At 42.3% G+C, this 22,213-nt stretch overlaps 1 protein-coding gene across 4 annotated transcripts in view; it reads left to right on the top strand.

Moving 5' to 3' along the window:
• The first annotated feature begins 4,977 nt into the window (after positions 1 to 4,977).
• The window catches only part of MYLK (myosin light chain kinase), a 223,507-nt gene continuing 206,271 nt past the window's right edge, over positions 4,978 to 22,213 (top strand). For 2 of the 4 annotated variants that reach the window (XM_075512680.1, XM_075512679.1), the window contains exon 1: positions 5,262 to 5,502. In XM_075512680.1, coding sequence (XP_075368795.1) covers positions 5,340 to 5,502 — 163 coding nt within the window. In that variant the 5' untranslated portion in view covers positions 5,262 to 5,339. Of the gene's footprint in view, positions 5,068 to 5,261; positions 5,503 to 22,213 lie in introns of those variants that run through there. The other 2 variants (XM_075512681.1, XM_075512682.1) reach the window with 2 other exon arrangements.

Genomic DNA, 22,213 nt, shown 5'->3' with positions numbered 1-22,213 from the left:
ATTTGCTGAATTCTTCCAGCCTCTGATTCATCTCAGAACCCCCTGGTCAATTTGAACTTAGTTCTGCTGAAGTGAGAGTTTCAGGACAAAAAGTTGTGTCTTCCCCGTATGTGCAGGTACTATCTCTTTCCATTTCATGAAGAAAAGGATAAAGCTAACTGCATGATGCAGGGTGGCAATGTTGTCTTTCTGTTGATTGTCTTTATAGCGATCCGCTCATTGTAGGGTCAGTCTAGCCTCAGCCAGTACTTGTTTCTCAATGCCTTTTTGCATAACACAGAGTAACCACTCCCTTTATCCATCACTTGCACTTGACTCACATGAAAACCAACAGTACTCTGTTCATGGATTTCATTCAGCAACAGTCAGAAGTAGTTAATGTTTTTAATGCTTTCATGTATGAAAGTGGAAGTTCTCTGCCACCACCAGTGGCTTTAGAAAAATGATGGTGCAGAACTTTTGCAGTCCAACCAAATATTTGGTGTGCTAGCCTGAACAGTTTTTTAGTTTAAAACACACGTTGTACCTTTTAGCTGGTATTAAAATCAGTGACATTGCTAGCTGTTCCTTGTTTATGCCACTAGCTTATACATTATTCCAGCCTCTAAATACAAGAGGATAAAACAGCTGCTGAGTTTCCAAATCTGTAATTTCCCCAACAGCCAAATGCTTACAGCCCTGTTGTCTTTTTCCAACAAACTGAAAAGTGTAAAGACTCAGATACCTGTACATGTTACCAGCTACTCATGAACTGCCTATGTGGTCTTTTGCTGACACATCTAATTCATTTTTCTTGCTCCTGAGCTGAGTGAAGTAATGCTGGCCTAAACGTTATATGTCAATGTTAGTACTACATTGTGTCTGACCTCTTGGCTTCCCCCCTCCTTAGGTACTCCATCTCTATTTGCAGCATGAAACTCACAGGCTTCTCAATGCTTTCTGTGTTCACAGTCAGCAAAGACACAAGCAGGATGGGGGATGATAATTCAGTCTGCCTGCAGATTTGGGAAGATATTATAGTGGCTCACTTTTAGAAGATTATCTCCTAATCTCAAGAGGCTAGAAGCGGCATTGCTTTTTAAAATGAGTGCTTACATTCTGCAAAAACTCACACGCCAGAAAGAGAAAAGAAAGAACTGGCTCTGGGAAATGGATGAATATATTCCTTCCCAACAAAGTTACTTCCTAAGCATCTGATTCTACCAGTTTCCCCACTTATTAAGGTGTCATATCAAGAACAAGCCCTATACTTAAGCAATTTCTGGAGCAGAAGTTTAAGTGAGAAGGAAGCACATATAAAAGTGCAATTGTGCTTAGGCACCTTCTGAACTTTATCCTGAAAGGAGCCTAAAGGGTTTTACAGAAAGATTGCAAGTGAGAGAATGAATCAGGAAGAAAGCACAAGGCAAAAGGAGAAGTTATCTTTACTCCCTTTATGCAGCTCTGCTCCTTGTACTCCTAATCACCTGATAATCATCTGAACCCTATAGTTCAGCTTCAGTAACTCACTTTTCCAAACACTTCAGCTGGGTAACTTCATCCTTCATTTGTTTCCTGTGCCTTGCCCTACAGAAGCTATATAAGCTCTCTGAGGGTTTTGCTGGTTACAGACTGCGGCTTGTAAGCTACAAAAATCTAAATGTAGGTCAAGATGAGTTGAAATCTTTTAAACACAGCCAGCCGCTGTTTCCTAAACGTGTCCCTGGAGCAGCTGCATGAAGGATGTTTACAATTAAAAAAAAAAACCCTCAAGCAGCCAGTTAAGAATGCACAGGATTATTTTAGCCAACAGCATTCATTAAATGTCATATCTGAACATTCATTATCTTGAGCTTGATCTGATTTAGGGTCAGCATCTAAAGGAGTGGCACTATTGACTTCCAGCATCCTAGAGGGCTCTTAGGACAGAGGCCCAGCTAGAAGATAAATGGTCCTAGCAAAGACTCTGGGGAGAAGCTGCGACTGGACACAAAGTGTTATGTCATACTGCCTTCTACTAGCATGGGAGATCCCTCACTTTTTTTTTTCCTTCTTGATCTGACTTGTGCAATCAAAGAAACAGGAAAAGAGAGTGAAATATGTGAGCTCTGCTGAGAATGAGTCAATCCCTTGAAACCCAGCAGGGGCACCATCTGCTCTCCTTATGGAGCTCAGTGGCTTTCATCCCGATTCAAGTGTCTCCTACTCCTCCTTCTCAGCTGAAGGCAGATGTGTGTTCACTGGCAACACTGGGCCTTGTTCTTTGTGAGTGTTTAAGGCCTGAGCAATCATTTTAAATTGAAAGCAGAGACTGTGATGCTATTACAAGATTGTCTAGAGCAGCAATTCCCAACTGGTAAGACATGAGAACATTTACAAGAAAGGAGTTTCATGAAGTCTAGGCTAGAAATCAGCAAAGAAAAGCATAAGCATGATGCAGAGCAGCACCTTCTTGGAATGAACACTTAAAAATGTTGAGAAGAAAACTCTTTCCCAAAAGGTGTTGCCAGTACAGACTTTGGTCAGCTGTGGCATGGAGAAGGTCAAAGCAAGCTCGTGCCAGCCCCTGTGTGGCTATCTTAGGGTTTCATGTTCTTTCTGTATTCTAATGCCAAATAAACATTTATCTACAGAAAGAAAATGTTCATATAACAAGCATCTTTCTTTTAACAGCTCATGTGCCAATGGCTATGTAACTGTTGGATTCTGTGCGCATGCACTGCCGTTTGAAATCAACTATAGACAGAGTCATGCACATCAGCAGAGATCAGGGATGTACGTCCATTTGTTTTGGACTAAAGGGAAACACATCTGCACAGTCCAGAATATGCCATCACTATGCACTGAGAAGGAAAAAGCCTAGGAGTAACAGCCTGACTGCATATAATTAGTATAGTATGTATGTACAGTTGAATGCTAATGCTATGAGTGGTGTTACCTGGCACCAGATTACCTGTGAAGTAAACTGGCTAATAAGCTGTCTTTAAAATTTATTTGTACCAACTCATAGGTTTACTTTACTTTACAGATATTCTTAACATTTCCTTGAAACTCCATTGTGACTTCACAGAAAAGAAAATCTGAAGAGGAAGGTTCAACAGAGCCAGTGAGAACTGAGGTATGCAGAACCTCTGAAAATAAGTCACTTTTCTTTAGGACTCACATTTCAGTGATTCAGGTGTAAAAAAAAAAAAAAAAGTATCTATTTATCTTTTTTCAAAGTCCCAGAGCCTTTAAAACAGGAAAAGCATCTTGTGCTCCTCACAGATAGTCAATCTAAGGGAATTAGGAGTAAGAAAAGTATCACTGCCAGCTGACAACTTCCTCTTGAATAGGCAGCAGCAATTCCTCCTAGCTCACTCACTTTGTACTGCACCTGGAAGAGAAAGAGTCAAAAGGGATGGCTACAACTTTTCATGGACTCATACCGGTAACTGCTGCCATCCTTTGCAGAGGCTTGTGCTCAGTAAGACAAACGATGTACCAGGAAAAGGCAGCATCTTGCACTGCCTCCTTGTAGAGCCTACTCAGGTTGCAGGACACATCCTCTATCAATAGCTGAAAAATTCACCTCAGAATCAAAATGAAAAATATTGAGGTCTCTGAAAATATAAAACTCCTGACGCTGCTGCAGCAAAGTACAGCTTCGCTGTGACTTGCTTATCTTGGCCACATTTTTCTAAGTTGACTGCTGTTGAGTGGAAACAGGGAGGAGAGAGAAAGAATTAGAGCCTGGACTGTGGTTTGCTCCATCACCCCTAGAGGTATTTTAGAGCCTGGTGAGGAGGCAAGTTCTCTGCAGCTTGTGCTTTCCCTTTTCTGTAGCAGTTCAGAACCACATTTTAAGATACCTAGGAGTAATTTGATCGCAGCACAGAAGAATGCAAGATGACAGAAAGGAAAAGCTTTATCCATAGAACCCAGGCTTTTGATGTGTCTGTCCCCATGTGTGTTTATGATCTGGCTATAAATCCATTTCAGATTAAAAGTCAGTTGTTTGGGGTTTTAAAATGTGTAAATAAAAACTTTTAAAAGTACTAGAGTAAAAGGGCTTTAAGTTTGCCATGTACCTGGATCGCCCTACCCCTCCCCTTCAGGGTCTCTAGTTCCACATTATAAAACAGCAGTTCCAAGGTCTTAGTATCGAAGAGGATCCAGTTTGTCCCCATCTCTCATTTGCTCTTCCTTCTACACTATTTTAGCACTTAACTAACTGTAAACGGTTTATTAAACTAAATTCCCTGCCCCAGACTTGGATGTCCTAGGCAGATGTGCCGGTGCACCAGCCCCAGCCAGGCTCTGGGCGTGGGGTGGAGGAGGCAGAGGGCAGCCCGGAGTCGCCCGTGTGCCTGAGAGAGTGCCCCGTTGGATCGGGGTAGGGGGTGGCAGGGCTGTAGCTCTATACAGACCCCCACACTCCCCATATATACTCATATACACACCTCTGTAAACACACCCCTTCAGCATCCTATCCAAGTCCCATACAGACCTTCACATACATCCTCTATACTCTTCCCCTATATGCAAGCCATACGCTCACCCCAGAAAACATATATATATCCCATACATATTCCATGCACGTCCCATGCAAGCCCATAAACACACCCCTCTATGCTTCCCCATACACGCACCCCATACACACACTGTCTACCCTCTCCATACGCACCGTATAAAGCTGCCACATCCCGAGACACTCTTCTGTACACACCTCATATAGCACCCCTATACACCCCTCATACTCCCTCCACCTACAGAGCTCCATACGCTCCCCCATAGAGGCCCCCACACCTAGCCGCCCCACCTGTGCGAGCCGCGCTTCACAGGTGCTGGGCTGGGCTGGGCTGGGCTGGCCCCGCCACCGCTCGCCGTGGCGGGCCTGGGGCTCCCCCCGGCCCCGCGGCCGCTGCCTAATAAGGCTCCGAGGCGGCCGCCAGCCCGCGCTGGCGGGGCAGGGAAGGAGTTAAAGGGAGCCGCGCCGACCGCACCGAGTATCGCCGCCGGGCACCACTTCCCCCGCGGGCTCCGCGCTTCCCCCGATCCTGGAGTGCGCGGGGCAGCGGCTGCGAGCCGAGCCGAGCCGAGCGGCAGGTGGGCTGCGGCCGGAGGCGCCGGCCCGGGGCCGGGGGAGCTCGGCGGCGGGGTGGCTCCGGCGGCGCTCCCCGGACCCGCGGGGCTCTCCCCGCCGGCTGCGCAGCGGGACGCGGAGGGAAGCCCGGGGGCGGGCAGAGCTGGGGGGTACCGGGGCATCCTCCGGAGGGGGAGGTGGAGTAGGCGGGGAAGGAGGAGGGAAACCTGCTTCTCCGGAGGGACGTGGTAGCCGCGCTGCAGTGGGCCGGCGCAGCGGCGCGGGCTGCGGGCACATGCCGGGCTTGGAGCATCGGAGCCGCGGGTTTCCTGCGGGTGTCTCAAGCCAGCTCCCATCCCTTCCCCTGCAAGAGCGTCAGCTGGGCTCCTGCGGGGAGAAGGGCTCACCCACGGCTCCCGTCCCGGAGGGCGTTAATCCGAGAGCGAGCAAACCTGGTAGTAAGTACTTGTCATCTTTTATGTGTGATTTGTTATAGCGTTATTGTTCTCTGTTGGCAGGTAGCAAAGGATTGTTAAGAACAAGCATTTATAGGCTAGGCTGTAATGATCATCTCTTTGGCTCTCCCTTGGACTTCTGAGTCTTTCAAATATAAGGGTGCATATGCGGTGGCACATGTAGAAATCTTCCTTCACTGCACATGTACATCTTTCATGTTTCAGATAAAATGAATGTGTGGGGTTTTTTGTTGACTTCTGCTGTTCTCAAAGTAATTTGTACCATGTTGCACACCACACTTAGGGTCTCAGAGAAGGATAAATCCTCGTGACACCACTTAAACGTACTGTGTAAGGATGGGGGAAGGAGGTGAATGCTTAAAATCATTAATTTGGGGCGGGGGGGGAGGAGGTGAAATCACTTCTCTGCGTGCTGCCTTCACGCTTTGGAGCATATGCTTTTGGGGATTCTTTGCCATCTCTTCCCTGTATGTGCACATCTGGACTCTGACCTGGCACTGTGCCCTGCACTCAGACTGGAAGGGAGTGGCATGGCAGACTAGCAGGGGCTGGAGACCAGGGACGAAAAGACAGAGAATCCTGCCCTTCGCTCACAGTTTAAAGTTACTTTTTAGCCCCAGCCTTGTCTTCTGCAGAGTAAATCCATAGGGATGCTTCTCCCAGAGTCAGGAAGCAGAATCATAAGCGTTTTGAAGCCTAGATTATCTCTCTACAAAGGGAATGGCTGAGAGGATAAGTGCAAATACCTGGTTCCACACAGCCTGCTTCTGAGGGTTTCCAAACATTGAACCCTATGGAGGGTGACCATGGAGTTACATGACTTGCAGAAGGTGTGTTCCCCACTAAGACTCTCCAAAATGATGCCAGAAGGTGCGTTCCCCAATAAGACTCCCCAAAATGATGCCACCTCTTAGTGGAGTGCTGGAAATACCATTTCTGTCAGTGAAGCTGTAAGGGAAGGAGTAATTCCTCTCACATTTTAAATCCCAAACAGAATGACTATCTCCCTCCCCCTTCTTCCTGCACGTCTTTATTTTTTTTTTCCTAATGACTTGCATTATTATTTGCCAAATATGGTATGTCTCTTCCTGTGCAACTTTATATTTGCTGAGATGTTCCTGGAACTAGGCTCTAAGAGTGCATTTTAGGAGCCTTCTGTTTTTAAACCAGAATTATATTCACTAATAACTGTCAGATGGCACGAATAGTTAATTTTCTTCTGGCACATATCCACAGTATTTTGTGGTTTCTCAAATGATACTATTCTTCTGTAGCTGGTTGCTATGTGCACTGTACTTTTGTAACATAGTGCTCACTATAATGCATTTCTGTAATACACCTATGTTACACTCATCCTTAGCATTTTGCATTCTAACACTACAGGACAAGTGTTTTAACTCCAGCAGTAACTAGAGTGACTTTGGTCGTAGTAGGAGAATGTTTGCCACCAGAGGACCAGCCACTAGAAGGATGAGCAGCACGTCCTGTGCTGGTGTGCGATACATTAATGGTATTTAACCTTTTTAGAGAGACATGAGCAGGAAGAAAATGCCTGCTTTAATACACATCACAGCTAGGATTTTATATAAATGTGGGAGGCTCACACTAGTTAATATCACTGACCCAATTTTTATTGGCCTTGTAGGGAAATCTTAAAAGGTCTGCTGCAAAGAAAGTTAGAAATCTGACACTTTGCTGTTGCAAGCATCTCTCCATAGCTTTAGTTGCCTTGCTACATGGTGCAAAGAAGGATGAAGGAAATAAATCAGTGAAGTTCTGGTGGTTTGCTTGTATAATGCTGAAAGGGAATTTATAAAGTCTGAAATAAGCAGTGATTACGTATTGTCATTGCCTTAAGTTAAATGTAAGAGACGCATGATTTTTCACCAGTTTTTGGTCTGTTTTGTGTTCTCCCTGACTCCTCCTTTAAGATCATTAGGACTTCCTCTGGGCGATGATCCTATTTTTACAGTAAATCAAAATCCATACCAATATCCTTACGTAGGCCAAATACACTGTATTAGAAAGACTATAAACCAACAGCTACAAATTACTTTCAGAGCCCTCCTAAAACAAAATGCAGATGTAAATAGAGTTCAGAACTGCTCCAAATGCTGTGTCTTAAAGTTGTGGATGTCTAAATCCGGAAAGTGTGCTCAGAAGCTCTGCTTGAGAGCCATGTAGGGAGATGGCTGAAGTTTTTGGTTAGACTCTGGAGAACCGGGAGCCACAGTCTGTTGGACTCTTCTAGGTAGTTTGGGTTCAGGCCTGAGCATGGGCTGGAAGGGATCCTGGACTGTTTCATCCTGTTTTTGCAGAAAGACTTGTCTCCTTTCCTTTATAAACTTGTCAAGTTCATATTAAAACATGCTGCAGTTGTTTGCTTTTGCTGTGTTTAGCGCTGTACTCAATAGCTTTTCCAAACTTTACTCCACATGTACAAGTTAGGAGGTAATGAAGGTAATTTTTTTTTTTCTCCCCCCCCCCCTTGGCTGGCTAATACCCTCTTTTCTCTTTGATGCTAAACTATTCATTTTTAACCTCCCAGTGGAAGGTAGGATGTCCTTTCCCTCATTGCTCTAGAAACAGGTTGCTACACTTGTTGCAGTAGACTCTTTTAAACTTTTTCTGAGCCTGAATGACAACAGTGGTATCCACTGTTCCAGACAGGATCTTAGCGAGCCTTGTACAGCTGCCTTCATCCCCTTCACTGATGGAAATGCTTCCGCGATGTACGTTAGGATTACATATCCTGTTTGGATTTCAGCACTGCATGAAGAGAAGATATGATTAATGTATAGTGCTGAAAAGGATTCATTGGTGAAGCCAGATGGATCCAGGTAGGATGGACTCTGGAGTTTGTTTTTTTTTTTAAATTTATCACAGCTTTAAATGTCATCTATGTTGTCTGTGATTACAGTATGGGTTTTGCTAAAATCTGGGTCTTTCCTAAGCAATTGTAAAGGGTCTGTTTAATGTGCTACAGCAAGGTCTGTCGCTAATAATGTCTTCATTAAGCCTCTCTACAAACAGAAGAGTATGCTAATTGCCAGACGAACATGTCATTTGGCTCTGTGAACATGCTACTGAACGCTAACTTATGAATGGAAACTTAAAAGGATCATTTGCAAACTGCTACATGAAAGAAATACCAAAATGAAATGAAAATACATTTGTACCTCTGTTGGTGTTGCTGTTGCTATTAAAGCTGATATAGAATTCCACTTTAATTTTCCTGGGAATCTTGACTAATTTCATAAACTTTTTTTGCCTCTGAAGTTTCAGCAGCTGCTCCCTATATAAAAGCTAGAAATAACTGGTTCTTCTTTAGTAGGAATGAAAGGAGAATTGAGCTCTATAGAAATGAGGAGATTAGAGCTCCATGAGGCATATACCCATTTAATGCTGCTGGAAACCAAACTCGTTCAAATAATCTTAACTCTCACTTCTGGCAAGCAGAAATTCTAGGGGGAAAAAAAATTCCCTTAGTGACTTATTAACAAAGGATTTTCAGGTTTACTGGGATTTATCATGTGAACCTAATCTACCTTTTGTTCATCCAGTTGGCAGGCTTTAAGATTTAAAAGGGTCTGCAGAAACTCCTCCCCCAAACTCCTTATTTAATTAAAGAGGCTTGGTGCATTATTTACCTTTGAGTCTTCCATTTATGTGGGAACAATGGGTTGGGGTTAACATATTGTAAAATATTTGTGCATGCTGCATTATAAGCAGAGACAGGGAAAAGAAACAGAAACTCTGGCTATTACTTCAAATTTACAGTGACCTATATGGGTTCACTCAGAATGTCTGGAAGTGAAGCCACTCCTACATAAATACTAAAGTATAAATACAGGTGTGTAACTCTACAACAAATTTCCCCGCCTCTGTAGGTGATTAAAGAGCCTGGATGCGAGTCAGTCTTCATTTGTTTCTATGGGAGCTCTCCAAAGTCATTGGATATGCAGATCAGGCCTTGCACATACCAATATATTATATATTTTGCTTTGGTAGTTCAGCAAAGACAGACTGGTAGCTGGTAGTTCTCTCCCTGGTTCCCGCAGTTTCTTCTCCTCCCCCACTCCATTCATTGCTGTAGCTGTGAGCATCAAATTGCAGATAAAACGACTTCTGAGAGCAATGGGATGCAGCTCTTGCCAAAGGCAATTAAGTGCTTAGGATTACAGAGTGCTTTACAAAGTGTGTTCTTGCTGAATCCCTTTCCTCTTCTGCTTGCTGGCACAAAGCAGTTTCTTGGCACTTACCTTTGTTATAACAAGTCTGAGCATTGCTAAACTTCACTACAGTGTGTCAGATCTCTAGATAAGTCTAGCAAGCTGCAGTGTCTTATGTTTTGAGGACAGTCTTGCTGGTGATTCTTCATAAGAGTCAGCTTGACCTCATCGCCTCTGCTGTAATTGGATTAAATTCACTCACTTGCCAAAAACATGGCCAGCTGATGGCATATTAATTATTCAGACTGAAGTGCTGTTTTGTATACACAGGATTCTTGGTGCCAAAGGCATTTTTAGGGCTTGTGATGCAGCTGATGTGCCATAGGATACAGAATTGTCACCAAGGGATGTTTTCAGTTATTTTCTTCAAGAAAGGATTAAAACAGACCATACATTCTGTTTGACAGTAGAAGATATAACCTGTGGGAGAAGGAAGAGATGCTCTAGTTGCCAGTCATGTGCATCACTTGCTGTTTCTTCTTGTGAAATGTGATAAATTGCTGAGAGTCCACAGGTGGTCTGAAGCTGCAGACCTCCAGGCTGAGGAAAGTGAGTGATGGCGTGTGCTGTTTTACACACCCACTGCAGTTTATTTCTAATTGTTGCACAGCAGGTCAAGACCATTGCTCTGAGTTGTCTTTTTACTGCTTCTTCTGTTATTCTTCAGCCGTCTTGTGATCTGGGGTATTTGCAGAGCAACAGGATGATATCTGAACAGAAAGATGTGCCCAAAATGATACCAGAACTGTGTAGTGAAGGATAATCTGACTGCCAAGCCTGTAGTTTCATCCCAAGCCCTTTTATACACTGTCTAAACCAGCTTTCAGTGGGAAACGCTGCCAAGTAGCAAAAATCACTATCCTGATTATTAACCTCAGCAAAATATAAGGGATGAGTGGATAATGGGGAGACCAAGGACTGAGTTGCGAATACTCTTACAAAGAGGATCAGGATTTGAGTGGCTTGAGAGACACAGTGGCACTTGGTCTGGCATAGACGCTCTCTGAGATGTTCCAAATAATGAAAGGATCCCTGTTTTGTGAGTTAGCTGTTCTTATCTGCCTGGAAGTAGTGCAAGTTTCCTGTTTGCTTCTAAGGCCCGTGGGAGTTGTGTTTTGCAGGCAGCATGAGTCAAAGGAACTACAGCCACCAGCTCTTAGTTCTGATCAGGACATTGTTGCATTTGATTTCAAGGTGATGTTCTTTTCTTAAGTGCTATAAACTGATGAATACTCATGGTGCAAACCAATAGATAAACAAGGTGAGACAGGGATGTGAGATTTTCCGTATCTACTAAGTGACAGTCACAATTTCATTTACTGTGTAAATGTGCAGTACAAATAATAACAAGGATGTCTGTTTTAATACACCATTATAAAATGCACATAGTTGTATAATCATATTTTCTGCAGTGTTAACTCTTATGAAGTTGCTTGTCTCTTAACGGAATAAATATGTCATTCCATTAATTCCTTATAATGATGGAAGCAGTTTGTTAAATACTGAGGTAGAGGCTTTTTCCTTTCATTTGATTATATCAAAAGGAAAGTTACAAAACAGAAGCAATAAGCAGGCTGTGTTTAAAATACACAGGAAGGAGAAATTGGTCCAAAATGGCCTGCTTTACTCAGGTTATTTACCTTAGATCTTTTATGATCATAAGCTTTCCTTTCCTTTGGTGGAAGAAGAGGAAGGTATTAAGTCAATGCTTCATGTCTGAAAGTGTTACTGGCTCTCCACATTGCTAGTGTTCAAGTCCAGCCTAGTTTTGGAGGCGAGAAACCTTTTCTGTTTTGTGCAGCGTAAGTTTACTCCGGTGCTGCTGTGGGTTAGATTGGTGGATATGCCTGCACGCATGCTGCCGCTGTTTAAGCGCTGACATTCTGGCTGTGATGGCCTCAGGGGGTGTATCTCAGGCAGAGCCTGTGCCACTGTTGCGGAGGGAGCCCTGGCTTTGAAATGCAACAGCTGGTGTATGGGTGTCTCACCCCCAACATCAGAGCAGTGCAATTCCTCTGACCTCAACAGAGTTGCAGCATTCATGGTTTTCAGTAATGTGGGAGCAAAACTGGGCCCATATTCTTTTAACTGGTCTATTTAGCAGCTCTTTTCCATATGCAGTCTCCATGCCAGTGACAGGAGCTTCCTGGAACTGACAGGAGACACAAAAGACCCTCTTCTCTAAATCACTGGACCTTAAGAATATTGAAAGGATGTTACAACAAGGCTCATAATACACCATTGTCAGGCTCTCTCTGAAGATGCCTGCAGTGGTATCATACCTCTAAGCTTTCCAGAGGGGGTGTGATGACCCCACATGGAAGAAAATAGAAGAGTAATGGTTTGGGTGGCTGTGAGGAATTTTATGGTACTACTTCCCCTGGCTGTAACTTGAAACCAGCTGGAGGTATTTAGTGCTGACTGAACTCGTATCAGTAAGAGGCAAGCAAATATCTGAGCATGTATTGCGCAGGTTTTTTAGGAAGAGATCCTGGCTTGTGTGCCTATGCATGTCTGGGTGCACCTTTCTCACAGACAGGGGAGTGGTGAAAGGAGGTTTGCTTCATTGTCTTCCTCATTTCCCTTTCTTCTTCCTACTCATCTTCCTGTTCCTCTGCAGTACAGCAGTTTTTCATGTCGCTGTGAAAATGTCCATGCTCGTGAGTGGAGTGAACACATTTGAATAGAAGTGGCTGCTGGTTTTTGAAGTCTGAACTTCAGCATTCCCAGGGGAGTTGCAGAGTTTGCATTCTGCGCTTCCTTCGGCCGGGCTCAGGGATGTGCCTTAACAGCATGTAGTACTCTTGCAGGAGAGTTTGTGGCAAGCTACCTCTGTGTTGCTGGCAGAACAGGTTTGAGTCAGAGAATTAAATTTTTTATTATTTTCTTGGCAATCAATACAAACTTCCGATCACCGATTCAGATAACGAGGAACAAGACCACCACAAACAATTATGAAGTCGCTTACATAAATACTTATTCAGCCCTTTCCCTCGTAGTCTCCGCTTGCTGCACGCTGGCTGCAGGTTACAGAATGGCAGCAGCGCTGAGGCAGGCTGTCCCTCGGGCAGGCTGTCCCTGCCCCCTTTGCCATGGAGGACCCCACAGAGTCTCCAGGCCTCAGCAGCCACCATTTTCTTTCCCTAACACCTTGTATCGAGGCGCTTCTCTGGCTGACGGACATTTTGGCGCAATGGTCGGGCTCTGGCGTGTGGCAGTTTTCCCCGCTGGGGCCCCCCTCAGTGCCAGAGCCGGCAGGAACCGGCTGGGACCAGCTCGGGGCAGCTCACGGCCTCCTGACAGGCCGCCCCGCTGCGCCAGCTGTCACTCACACCGGTTACAATGTCGTCATGTGAGAGGTGTGAATAAAGGTGTGGCTGTGGGATGGCCGTGAGCATCCATGAGGGAATCCCCTCGTGCTGAGGGGCAGGTGAGGAGGCAGGAGCTGTGCTGTGTCCTGCAGACATGGCTGTCCTGAACGCCTACCAGGCAGGCTCAAAAGCACTCACTCCATTTTGCCTGTGGGACCAAAGCTTTATTGCAACTGATGGGGAATTTTGCTCAAGTTACATGCTTAAGTCAACCTGAACATAGGTACTGGGCTACTTTCTGATCAATTAAGCACATCTCATGTAGAGTAAAAGTCAGTGTAGCGGTTTAAAAGGCTGTTTTATATGGGTTTTCTTCAAATGCTTCTAAACTTAGTCAGCAGAAGTATTGCTCCTTCATTTTACCTGAAATTGTGGCATTATCTAGTTCATCTCAGATGACTACTAAAGTATTTAGTTCTCATTCAATCTCTGTAGCTCTTACCTGTTATGAAACTCGAAGTTGTATTCCTTCTCCAAGGTATTTCCAAGCTATGGCTGTGGACGTTGAGGTATGGAGACCGAATCGGTAGTCCTGGTTAGCATGAACATAAGCTGGGGCTCAGTTCCTGACTGGACCATGGTGACATCCAGAAAATGAGGTTGCAAAAGCTAACAACTTGCATGGCATCTCAACAGCAAGGACAGAAAGTCAGAGATGTTCAAGTCGTTTTCCAGGTAAAATGGTGTGGAACTTACTCCTTTCTCCACGTGTGATCTTGACCTTAGACTTAATGTAGTATCCTCTAACTGCAAACTCTTTACCACTTTATCCTTTTTGCTTTGTCTGAGATGGTAAAAGTAAACATAAATGTGTAAATATGTTTTAGTACTTGATGTTACATTGCTTTGGTGTTTTTTATTATATTGTACTTTGCTTGACAACTAAAGTAACCTGCTTTGAACTTGCTGTGATTGTTCATCAGTGCATGAGCACTGTGCAGGATCCTGTATGTGTGACAGGTACCCATATATTACATTAGCAATGTATGGTTATTGATATTGGTGTAGGGAACTGTAGTAACATAGCCTACTTCTCACCAAATTAAGGAGGAGAAAAACGCATGGTGTTTCATGTCTGGTCATGCCTGTTATGTGTTCTGTGGTGAACAGAATTCACTATATAGCTTTCCAGTGCTAGTTCCTTTCTAGCTGGCTTTATTACAAGCATAAGGTTTTGAGACAGACTGTGTCAAGAGCAGGCATAAGAGTTAACTTTGTCAAACCTTGTTAACTTTTGATCTGTGTAGCATAGAAATTTTTTCCCCAAGAACCAAACAAAAATATTTTCTTTTAAAACTGTAAGAGTTACAAGATAATGAACTAAATTAAACCTCAAACCAAAGGATTTATTTTTTTGAAGAGAAACTCGCTGTAATTGAACTTCTTGTAAGGTATTTTTTCTTCTGTCCAAGCTTATATTTCACTTACAAGACAGGAAATACAGCTTTGCTGATTAAATTTTTTTTTTGAGATATAAATAACTTACTGTCTTCAAAGACGGTGTTCATTTAAAAAATGCTTCTGAAATGAAACTTTGAATTAAAAATTAAATTAAAATCTTGGTTTACCTTGCTTGGTAAAATAATTACTTATGGATGTCTCTACTGTGTGTACAGATGTAAAAGGTGCTTTCAGGGGGAAGGGTGCTAAAAGAAAAACTCTGGCACTTGTAACTGGTCTAAATAGTTTTATTTCCTATTCTTTGTTGTTCATATCTGTCCCTGTCCCACTCCCGCCCCTGCCATGAAGGGTAATAAATATGTTTGCTTTCTATCAACTTGCTCCTTTGCTGGGGTTACAGTACAGATAAAATAACAAAATTAATCCAGAAGTTGCACAGGAGGAAGAATACCAGCCATGCGTATGTTTTCTTTATTGCATTATTTATGGATAATTATCATTAGATACTAAGAGACAGTGGCCAGCATGTTGGCAGAAAGCAGATCTCTAAAACAACATTCCGGTGTTAAACCATGCAATGAATTCTAGTCTGATTGTCACAGTGGCAGGAGGTCCTTTTCTGAAGCCCTGATGAGTCTTGGTCATTGCTTATCCTTGGGAAGTGGTGCAATGTGTGGGAATGCTGACTCTACCTAAAAAAATGAGTAACATTAAAACTGCCTCAGCGTTCTAGTTAGCCCAGCATTGTGTCCCACAAGTTAACAGAAGAATCTTCAACAGCTGTTTTTTTGAGACCCACTTTTCTCCCCACCTCTCTGGTTTCCACAGCTCTTGTGTTAAGAGTATTAGAGGTTACGTACCCATTTAGTCCTTTAAGTGTCCATTTATGGACCTGTCATCCAGGAGTTTGCTTAATCCCTTTTTGAACCCGTGGACATCCTTTGCTTCACAGCTTCATGTAACAGCAAATTCCAGAAGCTTGTAACCTGCTGGGTAAACAAGTATTTTCTATTTAAATGGGTTCATTGCTAGTTTCAGTGAGTACCGCCTTGTTCTAGTGTTGTAGGATTTGGCAAATAACAGTTCTGCATTCAGTAGCTCATGGGTTTTTTGTTATACCTGGTCATATCCACCCTCAGCCGCCTTCCCTCCAAGCTGAGGACTCCCAGCCTTTTTAGTCTCTCCATGTAAAGTATCTGCTCTGATTCAATTTGGTTCCCCTTTTCTGCACCCCTCTAACGTTACTATGTCCTTCTTGGTATGTGGAGAGCAGATCACAATACTCAAGTTGTGGGGAGCGCTCAGGCTGTGTGAAGTGGCAGAAATGCCCTGTCTTGCTTGCTTTCTGATGGTGCCCTGTATTTTGCTGGCTTTTTTGTGACTGCTGCTGAACACTGAGCCGATGACTTTAGAGAACTGTCAAGGATGGCTCCACCTTCTGAGTAGAAACAGTTAGAAGTTATTGCCTAGATGAATTACTTGAAATTTATCTACACTAAAGCCTACCTGCCAACTTTTTTCCCAATCACTTAGTTTTGTCATTGTTGAACATGCTGAGTAACACCAGTCCCAGCACTGATCCCAGGGATTGCACTGCTGATTCCTCTCCATCTTAAAAAGTGTCTATTAAGCTCTATCCTTTGCTTTCTTATTCTTTCTAATGTGCTCACTCGTACTGTGAATGAAGTCAGACTTGCCAGAGTGTGCTTCCCAGGTTCCCCTACGCAGCCCTTCCTGTAGCTGGGAGTTACGCAGGCAGGATCTGCGAGTCCTCCAGTACAGAGGCTCTCTATAATGCTGGCTTACACAGCTTGGGTAGTGGTTCTTCAAATTCACATTCGAGTTTCTTCAGAACTTGTGTGAACATTGTTCTGTCCCACTGATGGATTAACATCTAACTTCCTTGTTTGGTCTAGTATTTCCTGAATTTACTTCAGATTGATCTGGCTCCTCTGCCAGATTTGCAACAAAGAGTGCAATGGGTGTGGAAATCTCCCCAAAGATTTCAGCAGTAAAGACTGATGTAAAGAATTCATTGAGCTTCTCTGCTACAGCTTTATCATCCCCATCTGCCCCTTTTACACCTTTGTTATCCAGCAGTTCGACTGCTTTCCTAGCTGCCTTCCTGTTGTTAATGTATTTAAAGAGCTGTTTACTAGCACCATGATCTTCGTTTGCAGGCACTTTTTGGATTGTCTTTTAGCCCTCTTAATTTCCTGCTAACATTTGACTTGCTGTGTTTTATGGGCTTCCCTGTCTTTACTTAACCAATCCATTTTCTAAGGGCTGACCTATGCCCTCCAATACTCTCCTAACTCTCCCTGAGGCTTCTTGCTTTTTGAACTGCTCCTTTTTAGTGTCCTCTCTCTTTCTTGCCACATCCTTACATAGTTCCCTTTCTTAAAATTGAATAACTGTACACTGGTTTTGTTTGGTGACCCTTAGTATCAGTGCCATTCTTTGTGTTACCTAAAAGATAGCCTTTATAGCTTTCTCGGTTTTGGATTGTACCCTATACTTAGAAGTCTCTTTTCCACTGCAGAACTGTATATGGATCTAGAATAATGACTGATACTATATCGTCCCTTTCTTTTCTGCCTGGGCAAATACTGAGTATTTCTGAATGTCCTCATGTGGTGTTGAGATATGGCAGCTATTAGTATTGTAATACTCTGTGGAATCCATCTATTAAAATTGAGAGGCACAAGCTGGGCATGAAGCTGTTCTGGGTGCTAATGGAGCTACCTATATTACCTTTTGTGTACACACAGTATATGCAGTGATGATTAAAACTTTGCACTTATACATATTCTAGCCCAGGATTTAATAAAATTCAAAACCCCTGCACTTAAAGCATCCAGGAAGAAGATAGCCTTGCTTTTCCAGTTTTGCAGACGTGGAAAAAACCTGAAGGAGAATACGCTGTGGTTATATGAGAGGTCTCTGTGGACATGTTTACAAGAGCTGAAGTGTGTTTATATTCATTTCTGTGCAGTACAGGAAGATTGTCCTTCTTCCATAAAGCATGTGCATGCAATTGAAGGAGCAGTACAGAAGTTTATTCTCTACAGATGCACTTTGAAGGGCTGCTTTTACAGATGCAATCCAGCATTGAAACAAGATATGCAAACAAGTTATTGTTGATTAATATTGCTTAGCTAGTCGAAGCTAATATTAACCAATAACACCTAGATAGCTGAATAAACCTAGTACTGTGTTCTCTTTGCACTGTATCAGTAAAGTCACATATATTCTTTTCACTAGGAGCACAGGACTGGAGTGTTTGTTTTTTTCCTGGGCCACTCCAGTCCCCTGCTATAGCAGTCATCTTGCATTCTGTAAATAGAAACAACTAAATTTGCAGAGCTTGTCTGTTTGAGCCTTTACTAAACCTGTGAGCGCTGGACCAACCTTGCTTCAAATCTAGCTATATGTCTGTGCTTTGTTGTTGAAGGTCTTGTGTTTAAGCCTACTACATATCTGCCTGGACCAGAAAGCTGTTGGAAATGTACACGCTGTCTCTGTGTGATGACTTTGCTGATGAGTTGCAGGAGTTCCCCATCATATGAGAAGCTAAATAATGAAGTAGAGTTGTATACTTTAAAAGTTACTGCAAAAAAATGAAAGTGAAATTGTCCAGAGCAATCTCTTCATCAAAGCTGACTGGAATAACATCTGTGGTGAAAACCCATACCTCATCACTTCATTGTAATACGCGCAAGGGAGATGATGTTAAGTGAAACAGTTGTGTGTCATAAAGAGCAACTGGACTTCAGGGTACAGAAGACCTCTTATAGTCCTGTATCTGACTAATCCGTTCTCGAGTGGTTTGTTATCGAATGAAACTTCAGTGGCCATCAGGATCTTTTGTGATCATTGGCTTCTATGGAGGTATTTAGCTGTGGAATTGTTCTCAGTGCCAGGCTTCAGAAGGATTTTGCTTGTTATCTAGATACCATTTTCTATTTTATAGTTAGACTGGCAGATTTATGCAGCTACTCCAGCCAAACTTCACTTGTCTGATATTTAGGTATTGATAATTTCAACAGCATATTAATTTATGTTTTTCTAACTGTAAAATACATTCATTAATGTGAATTATTTGCAGGATTTCTACTAGAATGTTTTTCAAATGGTATGGTCAAATACATAGTTCTTACCACTTTCATCACTAGGTTGCAAAACACTTTACAAAGAAGTATCAGAGGGTATCAGAGTTTGAAAGGACTTCTCTAAGGCCTGAAAAAAGGTAAGCAAGGTGAATCTTCTGATTCCATGTCTGAATGCAAAGTTGTCTTATTCTAACTAAAATCAATTTAGAAGTTCACTGAATAAAACTTGTGAGTGAATACACTTGCATTACCTATAATGTAGGCTTAGTCTAGATTTAGCTTGATGTACTGGAAAAAAAAATACAAACAAAAGTCACTTATAAATCCAAGTGTGCCCATGAGAATGTTTAGGTATTATCAAATATTTAAGTTCTTACCTTTAAACTGCATGCTTCATATGCAGAATTTCTGGAGCTCATTGGAAAAATATTTTTGGGCTAATTTTTTTAGCCCAGTTCTCTGTGAGTCTCTAATGTAAGATTTTGCCCTGTACTTGCATTAATATTAGTTCTGTTGGCTCCACTGGATTAATTAGCTCAAAAATAGGTAATTAATTTAGTGGCAAGCCAAAATATTAATTTCTTCCACAATGAGAGACTCAATGTAAAAACAGTTTTCAGAGGTTAACTCTGACTTCTTATTATCCATAGCTATTCCACCCCATCTGCAGAGCAAGAAGACTTTTAGATGCTTATATACTGGACATGAAGCTATTACTAGCTACCTTTGGAAGTTTGTAGCCTGAAAAAAATAAATAAGATTAAAAATCACCCTTTAAACTTATTTCCTGGACTCCCTGTACCTTGCCCCTTCCAGGTAAAAAAGTTATTCACTCTTTTCCTTCTTCAAATGAGAGAACCTGAACATGCTTTATAGGAAAACTGCTCTGCAAAGTTTCCAGGCTTACAGGAGACAGAAAGACTTCTGGAAACCTAAAAAATTAGCTTACTAGGAAAATAAAAAGCTTTGAACTCTTTGACAAATATTGAATCTCAACTTGTGAAAACAAAATCTGAGTTTAGGTTCATTGTCAGGACTTGATGCTGTTATTTTGAACAGTTCTGGTTAACTTAAGTTCAGAACAAGGGCTGACTGCTCCCTTTTGTATTACGGAGTTACGCAGTACAACAATTAACTTTGGGTTGTGTTATGCTAGCTGCTGTGCAAACACTGAAGAAGACCCTGTCACTGCCCCCAAAGAGTTTTGTCCAAGATGATGAACAGCTGCAGTGATTTTTATACACATATATATATATATATGGAGAGCTGTACTGAACTGATAAAACTGAATAGTTGTGATTTATTTGTTTCTTTAATCTAGGGGGATTTGCTATTCTTCTGCTTTTACTCCCTGCTTTTCAGAAGTGTGTATCTTTTCATTGGTCTTATAATAACTTGTGTTGTTGAAACATATCTCCTAGAAAACCCCCTGTTTTTCATTCATTCAAGAAAGATGGGAGACCAAAATCGCATGCAACTTCTTTTTTTTCTGATTTGTTACCTTTTGTCATGCTTTACAAAAAAGGCACTCTCAAATTTAGATTTCTGCAGCTTCAGTTTCCAGCCCCTTTCTCTGAGATAATGTTAGCATCTGGTACTGCTAGTCTCCCTCTGAAAGTACTTCTGCTCTGTGTGATAAGAAACCTTGTAAACTGAACTTTGTACATTTTTTGGCTACAATAAGCATATATATATATATATATTATTTTAAAGCATATTTTTCCCAATCTCCAAATCATTGTCATGTCCCATTTAATTCTCTCCATACTTATTCAATGCCCTTTTAAGGGTTTATATGGATAACTCTACTGTCAAGGCAGAAGTCTGTGACTCTTCCTGGCTCCTGTGTGAGAGTGCTCCTTGCTTGCACTTCGAAGTTCTCCGAAATGGTAAATTTAAACCCAAACACTAGGGGAAAAAAATGCTAATGCTGTATGTTTTTTTTAAAAAAAAAAAAGGAGGGGGGGGGGGGGGGAAACAAAGGAGAGGAAGAACTAGCTAGGCGCTGGGGATTGATCTTGACTGTGCCTTATTACCACAGCTTTATCCTTTCCAGTTCTTAAAGATGCTGTCAGTTATTGAACTCTGATGACCTGATTAATGCATTGGAGGGATGCCTATAGATTGTGGTATTGATATTGTTTCCAGATGGTTTCCTGGCAGGCAGATTGGCAACAAGATGTCATCTTTGGTGGTGATGAGGGGGAATAGTGTGGATTTTTTCTTTTTTTTTTTTTTTTAATGGCGCTTGTCTCAGCAAATAAATACCAGTCATTGGGTCAGTCACTCTGAAAAACAGTAGCCTTGTGGTAAGCTGAATTCTGTAGATTTATTGGAGTCTATAGAGTAATACAGTAAAAGGATATGATATCTATATTGCTTGCAGAGACTTAAAAGCCCTGTAATACCTGCTCCTCCTTCAGTCAGCAGGGAGCTGTCTTTTGAAGCTGCATGTATCCTGGGCATGTGGAACCTATGGGATAATCCCAGACATGTTTCTTGGGGCAAATACTGGATTTCACAGGACTTAATTCAGAGACTTGAGTTCAGTCAATGCAGCAGGCATTGCAGCTGTTAAAAATTGTTGACACCACTGTTTAGGAGTTATCTTCCTGTATTTTGTGCTTCACCCAAGTAGCACTGATCAGTCTCAATGTAGATGTGAAAGGGTTAAACTGAATTTCGACAGTATCCAGTGGGTCAGAATAAATGACTGAACTGTCCCTTCTAACCTTTCTCCCTGTCCCTTTGTGACAACAGTGTAGTGTCCTATCTACTTTTCTGTGCCGCCAAGAAATAGCTTCTTTTTAGTGACACACTGTTTTGTTTGCATGATGGTCACATGTACAGCTGGTCCCATTTAACCCATGAGACTGAAATGGTTTGTGAAGTGGCTTCTTACTTTTATTGTTAAAGCAAAGATTAACCTCTAATCTCCTTTTCCTTACAAGGGGATTTCTTCCATATATCAATATATAAAGTGAAGACTTGTTGGGCAGAAGAATTAGCTGGGAGACTGGGACTGTCGCAATGTAGTTCCTCCTTTGGATCCGAGTTCTTTCGCTCCTAGAAAAATGTTTCATTTCTCTGAAGGGAAAGGAGCCCGATTCAGTGGGAAGTCCCTATCCTAATAAACTGAAAACTAGCTTACTTTCTTGGCAGGATTTGTAAGCTGTGTGCTGTTTCACCATCACTAACTCATTTTAAAGCCAGTTCAACTGTGTTTAGATGAGCTGTTCTCTGTGCAAACAGTAGGGTACATAAGTTTTGTGCATCTTAATTTATGAGGAATGAGATGGAAAATTCCCTGGATTTTTTTCTTCCACCTTCATTGCATTACTCTTTCACACCACATCCACATAAATGCATGATTCAACCTATGGACATGCTAGGGCACAACTTTTGTCCTTTCTTATCTGTTGATCTCTTTCAATGTCAGAAGAGATCAAGATGGAATGAGATGATGTGTTTTGCTGACCTCAGGACCCCACATGCCCCCAGTGGCTTGCACAGAAAGTGCTTTATTGGAAGGTGGATGCTGTAGCTCTGAACTGTTATGCACATGTTTTAACATATA

The sequence above is a fragment of the Mycteria americana genome, chromosome 9 (assembly GCF_035582795.1).
Source record: "Mycteria americana isolate JAX WOST 10 ecotype Jacksonville Zoo and Gardens chromosome 9, USCA_MyAme_1.0, whole genome shotgun sequence".
In the NCBI taxonomy this organism is placed as follows: Eukaryota; Metazoa; Chordata; class Aves; order Ciconiiformes; family Ciconiidae; genus Mycteria; species Mycteria americana.
The sequence above is the reverse complement of the archived record's forward strand: the minus strand, read 5'-3'. Positions and strand labels throughout refer to the sequence as shown.